The sequence below is a fragment of the Dryobates pubescens genome, chromosome 1 (assembly GCF_014839835.1).
Source record: "Dryobates pubescens isolate bDryPub1 chromosome 1, bDryPub1.pri, whole genome shotgun sequence".
Classification (NCBI taxonomy): domain Eukaryota; kingdom Metazoa; phylum Chordata; class Aves; order Piciformes; family Picidae; genus Dryobates; species Dryobates pubescens.
The window spans coordinates 51,240,357-51,249,408 of record NC_071612.1 but is presented as its reverse complement, the minus strand read 5'-3'; the positions used below and the strand labels follow the sequence as shown (position 1 = coordinate 51,249,408).

Genomic DNA, 9,052 nt, shown 5'->3' with positions numbered 1-9,052 from the left:
GCAGCTCTACCTACCTTCAGTGTGAGGGCATCTTTCAACCAACATATATGCACAATAAAAATATATTCCATTGGATCAAAACCAAGCAGCCTCAGGAGTCTATATTACATACTTCATGCAAAAGGCCTTCAAGAAAGAGGTTTTTCTTGATTCAACAGTACATAAAAAGACATTAAGTGGAAGAATAAGAATCCTGACCTCAGAGACTGTGAACCATATATCACAGTCAAAAATGGTTAAAAACCTGACCTCATAGTCCTTATAAAAGTATTCCATGTGGATTATGATTTTATGCCATTATTGCAGTCATGCAGGGGTAAAAAGAAGAGACTTCTATAGGATCAGAGTCCTCTCACTGCCCTAGGGCAATTCCATACCTTACTAATAGATTTTCTGTCTAGGACTTTTTATTGTAAATAGTATAAGCTTAATTTGGCTTTCAGCAAAACCTACAGTGCCTCTAGTGTTATTTTTTCCTGCAATGTATTTGAAGAAGCCCTTTCTGTTGTCCTTGACCACCTGTGCAAGGTTGAATTCCAAGGAGGTCTTAGCTTTCCTAGTTGCCTCCCTACATCCTCCTACAACAGTCTTATATACTCATCCTAAGTGACCAGCCCCTCCTTCCATAATCTGCAGACTCTCTTTTCCCACTTGAGTTTGCTCAGAAGTTCCCTGTTTAACCATGCAGGTCTTCTGGCTCCCTTTCTCAATTTCCTACTTGTTGGAATGCTGATCTTGAGCTTGGAAGAAGTGGTCTTTGAATATTAACCAACTGTCAAGGGCCCCTTTGCCCTCTAGTACCCTGTATCACAAGATTTTCCCTAGCAATTGCTTGAAAAGGGAAAAGTTGGCCCTGCTGAAGTCCAGGTTTGTGATCCTGCTTTGTATTCTGTTCCTAGTACACAAGGTCCTGAACTCCACCATCCCAAGATCACTACAGCCAAGGCTACCCTCAACCTTCACTGCCTCAACCAGCCCCTCCTCATTAGTGAGTATCAGGTCCAGTAAGTGCTTGTCAGGTGTCCATACTGCTGAGAAGGAAAAAGCTTGTTACAAGAGCTTCCATACTCCAGGAACCAAGCTACATGGCTGAAAAGGCTGCAGCCACTAGCAAATACAAGGGCAATATGCTTTTCCTCTCTGACTGTGTCCCTGCTTACTATCCCATTCCCACAGCACTGACCAGGACTAGCTTTCCCCCAGCTGCCGCTAGGCATCTGCAGGCGATGTGGTGCCCATGACTGCCCAAACTCAGTCAGGGACTCTACAGTGATTACAGCTACTCTACACCTATGGGAGCCATACACATCTGTCCCAGCCACGATTGCAGTGGCACTATGGAGAACCACAGAGACTCCTCCTCACAACCTAAGTAAATATTGTCCAATGTTAGCCCATGCTGAACTCCTGGCATGTTCAGCCCCACTGGTCTGGATTGCCCAGGAGTGACTCGACCACACCTGAACTTTTTAATGATCATCTGTTTGTTCTCCACTGAAAGAGAAGGGGCAAAGGCCACCTATGAACAAAATTTGATCTTTTATAGTTAAAAAAAAAATCAACTTTGTCAATTATATTATTTTGTAGAACCGAAAAAAAAAAAATCCCATTTATTTTCCTCATGCAAGTTGTTATAAGAGTTTTAATAGGTGTTATACATAAAGACCAGATGAGAGGGGTTTTTTCCTTTTTTTTTTTTTTTTTTTTAATCAATAGAGAGGGACAACTGCACCATTACAATCCTTCATTTCTCTAACTTGGGTGGATAGACGACTCTGAAGATGGTGTTTTCTGATTGCATTTAGCAGATGTTGCCAGAATAAAACTTCAACTTTCCTGTTTATTTAGATTTTTAGTTTATAGAATAGAGCCATAGTAGTTTAACTGGCCAAAGGACTTGATTAAATGTGCTGTTTCAAAATCCATTTTAATGTGCTTTGTTTTTTAGGAAGCACGTATTATCTATATGTGTACCTGTACATATGCCTGTATACATATGAGTGTGATAAAGTGTCACTGGATATTGTGGTGAAATGCATCTTCTTGAGCCATATTGCCATACACAGTGAAGACAATTACCATGCTGCTAGTCATTGCTATACATGAAGCCCATAGGAACACCTACTGCAGCTCAAACTAGATGAACACTACTCAATAAACGTGGGGTAGAAGTATCCTTGTGTTTTGAGATTTAATTAATTAATTAATTAATTTTTTAATATTTTCCAGATTGGGGAAACTTTAAATGGATGTTTCAGATGTTTGCCCTCCTGGTCACAGAAATCACTCTTTTGGGGGAACTGCTTTCTGTCTGACTTCACTTGCTACTGTCTGCCTCTTATGTATTCCTTGCTGATACTGGGACCAAGTTGTGATGGCTGTTGAAAGAAGGTGGAAAAGTTATTTTATTTTTGTTTAACACTTCAGAGGGAAGACACTGATATTGTGGAGATGTCAAAACATAATGATGATGACTGATCTATAAGCAAACAGAAAATAAATATTCTTCCACTCTTAAGACAAAGCAACAGATATAAATGTCACAGGACCAAAGGAGTTCAGTAGCTGCCTTAATTCTTTACTGACAAACTCTAATTGTGGTCCTGTGATCAGTGTTGAGAACAGAGTTATTGACTTCATCCAGGGATAGGGCTCCTATAAAACCACCAGTGTACAGACCAAGCTTTGTGCACTTCTGAAATTAGAGGAAGGTCGTATTCAAGTCCTAGGATGATTAGAATTTTATCTAAAAAATTAGTAATTAAACAGTTTTTTTATATTTTAGTAACAACCCTAAATGTAGGAGTTAAAAAGGGCTAAAGTGCTGAACGTATATAAAGAAAGGAATAGAAAATAAAGAGTAGGAAGGAATAACAATAAATTTTAAACAGCTAGAAGGAACATTTCAAACTGAAACAACTGACTACTTTCTTACTGTCTTATACTATTGGTGACCTCACATGGTATAAATAAGGTTAAATGACATATTGCAATGACATGAAATTCTGTAGACATAAATAGGGCATAAACTGCTGTAACTCCTATAGAGCTACATCATTTTCTAGCTATGGATCTAGTTAAACTGTTTCAGAAGTTTGTATACAAAAATTAACTATATTGTTTAATTAAACTATTAAAAAAAAATAATCTTAAAGCTATTCTAAAACCTATTGTTCCAATATCCTGTATTCAGTACCATTTGTACTCTATAAAATGACACACTAGGTTGTTTAGGAGGCAATAATCCGCAAAATGCAATAGTGTCCAGGAAAAACTATTAGAGTGTATGACTAGCAAAAACAAAGAACAATGGGTTACTGGGAACTAGACTTCAGGGAAATACCTTAATGATAGAAGCAAAGATATTATCCACTGGTATGTAATAAACTCCTTAGCAGATGATAGCTTGGGGAAAAAAAGGTCTCAGAATCCTAGCAGTGTGATAAAATTAATTTGATGATTTTCAAAATAAAAGAATTGTTTCCACTTCTAAAGACTAACTGGAAGAGAAGTATCTCGAGGCAAAAAGTGCATAATGACCTTTCCCATCTACTCATTTATGAAAATAACTTTATTTCTCAGCCTAGAAAGGCCCTATAAAAAAGCCTATTGGATTAGAAACCTTAGAGAAAAAGAAATAATCACTAGCTAGGCCTGCGGAGAGGTTTTACAGCTTAAAATTCAGGGCAGAGGCTTTGTACATTTACTGAATCCTGAGGGCAGAGATATTAAGTTAGAGTAATCCAGGAATGGGGGGAAAGAATGTATATGTGTATATCCATCTATCTATATAATGTGTACACACTTTGCATTTGTGGTATGAAATGTAATATGACTCCCTTAGGGAAGATGCATACAATTCAAATTTGGAAGGAAAGTACCAGTCTTGTTAAAAAGGAGAAATGGAGAGAGAAAATGGAGACACAAAACCTCTGTGTGTGTGCACAGTGCATGTGCAGTGCGTGTGCATGGTGTATGTGCACACACACATCTGTATATTTAAAAGCTGTTGCAGCTCTCCAAAGCAAGTGGGTCACCTATATCGAAGTACAGTAAGCTTTTGATTTTCAGTAAAGGAAAAGAAACAAATCCTGCTGTCTTTCCATTTTCTTTCCACTATCACTTGGGAAGTGAAGGCTTACTCTGATCAGAGAGGCATGTTATATTTTCAGGGGAGTCATCACTTGTAAGAACAAAGGCATAACTATAGACAAGTTCAGGCTTGGTGGAAAATTACATACAATAACAAGGCACAACAGAAAACAGCTAAAGGCATCAGAGATAGGTTGTATTGGATAAACACACTGTGATAGAGACAATCTAGACAAGAACAACTACCCAAAATTCACTCCAGGGAATAAGGCAACCTGAGAATCAGCAAGGTATGAGTCAAAGACCTAAGGAAAGAAGAATTCTAATCACATCCAGGAAAAGATGTTTAATTATCTTAGAAAACAAAGTTGTCACTGAAATAGTCTCAACAATAGTTATTTAGTAAATGGTATGTATTTTATTAAACGTTTTTGACAGTTAAGACTGCTAAGTAGTTTTACATCTATTACTCATTATATATTCTGTATAATTCAAAAACACAGGTCGTCAATACTTCAGGTAATGAAAATGGCGTTTAGGTTTGGACATGATTTCCTATGTGTAACAGGCAGAGGAATATTATAGTACATGTATGTATTTCTGCCCAGTGCAAGAAACACATGCAGCCATAGAACATTTGCACAAAACACTACTAATCACAACCAAATCTGACTAAACCAAACAACTTTAGCTTCTGCAGCTATACATGTCTGTATGCTTGAAAGCCACAATTGTTTGTTTTATTGTAACCTGGGGCACATAAAATCATGGTATTTGGCAGCATGGAATAAAGGACATTAAATCAGCTTTTATGCTGTTGTTAAGGAACCCATAGAGGACGGGATTCAAGCAGCAGGACATCATACCCAGTAAATGGCATATGCAATATACTAATTTAAAATGTCTGTTAGAAATGAGAGTAGCATTAAAATCTGTCACAATGTGGAAAAGGTGAAGAGGCATCCAACTGAAACCAAAAACTAAGATTAGCATTGTCAGTCTGCAAAAAACTCTCCTGGATCTTGTCTTAATTCTGATGATGGATTGGGATACTGTAATCATGTCCCGGATCTGAGTGTTTTCTTCTGGTTTCATCTCAAAGCAAACAGGTATCCCAGGGATAAATTTATTGGAGGAAGAGAGGTGGCTTTTTTCTGTGCCGGAAGTTTCTGGGAGGTCTCTGGAATGAGTATCCTGATGATGCCTTGAAATAGCTGGCATCACACTCGAAGTCTTTTTACTGTATCTTCTGTGATGCTTTCTACCAAAGGTGCAGCTCCACCCGGAACGGCTGGAGGGCTGCACCTGCTTGCTGGTACTCTTAGATGGATGAAGCGTTAGGTTTATCATCTCTTTTTCTTCAAACCTGTTTTCCTTGTTCGATAGTCTGGAACCGATGCTCCTGCAGACACTGGTGTGACTAGCAGTTAAACAGACCAGTGGCAATATATACTGCATGAACAATAAGGCTAATGTAAAGGCAATTCTGTAGGAATCAGAAGGCCATGACTCGATACACAAGAGCCTGTTCTCCAGTGCCTCTAAATTCAGAATTTTGCTGAGGTCCACAATTTTGTGGAAAATTGGCAGAGGGGAGCAAATGGCAAAGCCAAGGGCCCAAATAGTCACTATTAAGAAATAGCCTTGTTTTGTTGTTAAATTGCTAGAAAGGGGATATTTTATCATACGGTACCTGACTGCAGCAATAGATATTAACATTAAAGTTGAAACTAGAACTGATGCACACTGGAGGAAGGGCATTATGTGGCACATGATAGTGCCAAACATCCATTGGTCAAGCAGGACAGATGTCAGAGTGAAAGGGGAACAAAAGAGCACAACTAAGATGTCAGAAAAGGCCAAGCTACCGATAAGAATGTTTATTATCGTCTTCTGCTTGCGCTTTAGTAGAGCTGCTAATATAAGCAGATTTCCCAAAAAACCAGCCAGACTTATGAGTGTGTACAGCCCAATAAGAAAGTACTGTATGTCATCAACACTACTCCTGTAATCTTCCCAGGCAGAAAAATTCTTTGTAGTAGCAGATGTATTCTTGGTAGGTGTCCTGTTGTTATGGTCTTTGAATCCTAAATCCATTTTAGAGTGCTCCTTAAAACAAGAAAGGCATTAATTAGCATCTGAAGGAAGGATGATACCTGTGTTAATCAGAAAGTGAAGGAACAGAAATTTACCTTGTATCACCATAATGCAAATAAATTAATAGTGGTATTATTCTGTTGTAAGGCAGATCCTGTGCAAATTCAGGTAAATGCAGATTAGTTCTCTAGGTTTTATCATGTGGTGCTCAGCACACGTAAGGCCTCCTACCTGGCTGCTCACATGGGATGATGACAATTTAAGATTCTGCAATATGATGCTACCTTTTAACTATGCTTTGCTCTAGACCATATTGTCAGCCTTTCCATGAGGGAGCAGTTAGCTGCTAAAGCAATCCATTTAGTCAGTGAGATTACTCATGTGGATAACAACTCATTAATATGAGTAAGTAAATTACAACCACCATCTGGCCATGTGCCTAATCCTTACACGGCAGCAAATTATAATAAGAGCACCTGAAAATATATGATATTTTGACATATGTTAGCAATTACAGTAGTATTTCTTACCTCGCTAGTGGAAAACAAACACAAAATAGGTGAGAGCTTTCAAAAGGGATCAGTTTATAAGGAGATCCACTGATCCAAGATGGAATTCCTAATGTGGTGCATACACAAGCCATCTTCTATTTAATGACGAATTTATTTTAACTGTTGCTAGTACTCATCTGATACCCCTGTGAACTGCAGACCACAGTGACTTCCAAAATCAGCTGAAATTTCTTTCCATTCTCTAAATGTTACTCAACCAGACTTTTGTCTGAGAAAACTACTGCAGAGCTCTTCCCTGAATGAACTACATTCCACTATCTCAGCCTAATGAATTACGTCCCTGTTATGTCCTACCTTTATAATTTTTTTCCCTTTATCCAACATGGAGAGACAACAGGTTCTGCCATGACTGATGCTTTTGCAGATTTCAATGTGTGCACACACCTGCAATTTGCAAACTCTGTTTTGATTCGTGAAAGCCATTTCAACTGTACATTGCATTTCAGTATGAAATATTATCTGCCTAATATTTTCAGAGTAAACATTCTATTATCTTTGCACTACCACATGTATCTTAGCTGGGAAGTGTGTAGGAAAACTTGCATATAACTGAGGATTAATATGAAAAAGACATTAGTGTAATTCCGGACAATTTTCCTTTTGCTTGGTCACCTTTCTTTTGCAGTTTATATTTCACACAGATTCAGAAAACATTACTAGTTGAGCTGATTGTCTGATAGCAGTTTTGAAACAAGTCAGGAGTTATTTAACTAAGGGAAATGAAGACTCGGTATTGAAGAACTGGATCTGTCCAGATCTTCTTTACTAATCAATCAGTCATTGACTCGAGAATAAGATTAATAAGAGGGGAGGAAATCCAGTACCATCCCAAGATTCAAAAAGCCTCAAAAACTCTCTTACAATACTCCTGAAGTGGTGATGACTCGGTAGGAATGAGCTTTTTGATAATTATGTGTGCTACAGAAGTAACTCTGTGCTGAGGGATCATTCTGTGTCATCTTCTATTTTAACTGTCACTAGGTTAAGGACTAACCTGTGAGATGAGGATTGCTTTCACAGCACCCACAGGTAGTTTCAGTAAGTTAAACTCCCATACAGTCGTATCTGCCCAAAGGTCAGTAACAATGTACACCAATGCTTAACTTATTATAGCTGATGGGTATGTGTGAAAGATTTGACCCCTTTACAAAACCTGCAGCTTCCTCTGTAGACCTTTTGGTGATACTAGTTGATCTTAGGCTGATCCTTATATTCCATACAGGTAAAGCTTAAATTAAACCCGAGGGAAGAAAAAAAAAAACCCAAAATAAAAGAAAGACGTATGTTTTTATTACATGTTTTCCCACTTATTAAACTTTCAATTAAATGGTTGCCAAGTTCTGTGGATTGCTACACCTTCGCATAAAGTTCTTGCAGTACAGCCTCACAAGAGATGTTCATTATGGTTTTGATAGAACTCTTTGAAAACAAAAAGTGAATATGCTGGTTTTGCTGAAGTAGGCATATTTTGTTGAGACACATTTTAGTGGTTTGGCCCTGGCTGGGGGCCAGATGCCCACCAAGGCCACTCCATCACTCCCCTTTTCAGATGGACAGGGTAGAGGGAAGACATAACCGAAGGCCTGTGAGTCAAAATAGCAATGTAATAGGATGAAAAGCAAAGGCCACATGTGGAAGCAAAAGCAAACACAGATGTTATTCTCTACTTCCCATCAGGAGATGATGTCTGGTCACCCTCTGTGAAGCAAGGCTTCAATATACATAGCGGTTGCTCCAGAGGACAGATGCCATCAATGAATGCCCCCACACTTCCTTCTTTCAGCTAGCTTTTCTATTTGAGCTGATGTCATGTGGTATGGAATAGTTTGGGTCAGCTGGCCCAGCTTCATCCCCTCCCTCGATCTTGCCCACCCCTCAGCCTACTGTTGGCAGGGAAAATGGAAAAGCCTCAACAGAGAACTGCTGTGCTGACAGAAGTTACTTTTGCAAAATGCCCAAAGAGAATTTTATTTTCATTTTGGATGTGTGAAACGAAAGCAGAAGTTTCCCAAAAAATTTCAAAAACTGTCAAGTGAATCTCTTGCTCTGAGCTTCCTCTCCTGATAAAACCAGTTGCTCTCTCAGCTTGAGTACCACTGTCAGAAAAGATCCAAAAAGTGATTTTCTCATATGATTGAGCTTCAGTCCCCAAATTCATATTAGCATACCACTGATTTCACAAGGCTGCGTTCACTTACTGGCATTTATCTTCCTGCTTTGTTTATGTAGCTGCTTCTATTTTGGGGGATCCGCTCGCTCTCCTCCTTGTCACTTGGTCAATCACGGTGAGG

General features: G+C 38.7%; 1 protein-coding gene across 1 annotated transcript; it reads right to left on the bottom strand.

Annotated features, from left to right (window-relative positions):
- Positions 1-4,643: 4,643 nt before the first annotated feature.
- Positions 4,644-9,052, bottom strand: NPY5R (neuropeptide Y receptor Y5). Its single transcript, XM_009904565.2, has 2 exons — positions 8,960-9,052; positions 4,644-6,201 (listed from the first exon to the last, which is right to left on the bottom strand). The coding sequence occupies exons 1-2, from the start codon at positions 8,963-8,965 to the stop codon at positions 4,858-4,860; spliced, it is 1,350 nt and encodes a 449-aa protein (XP_009902867.2). The 5' UTR covers positions 8,966-9,052; the 3' UTR covers positions 4,644-4,857.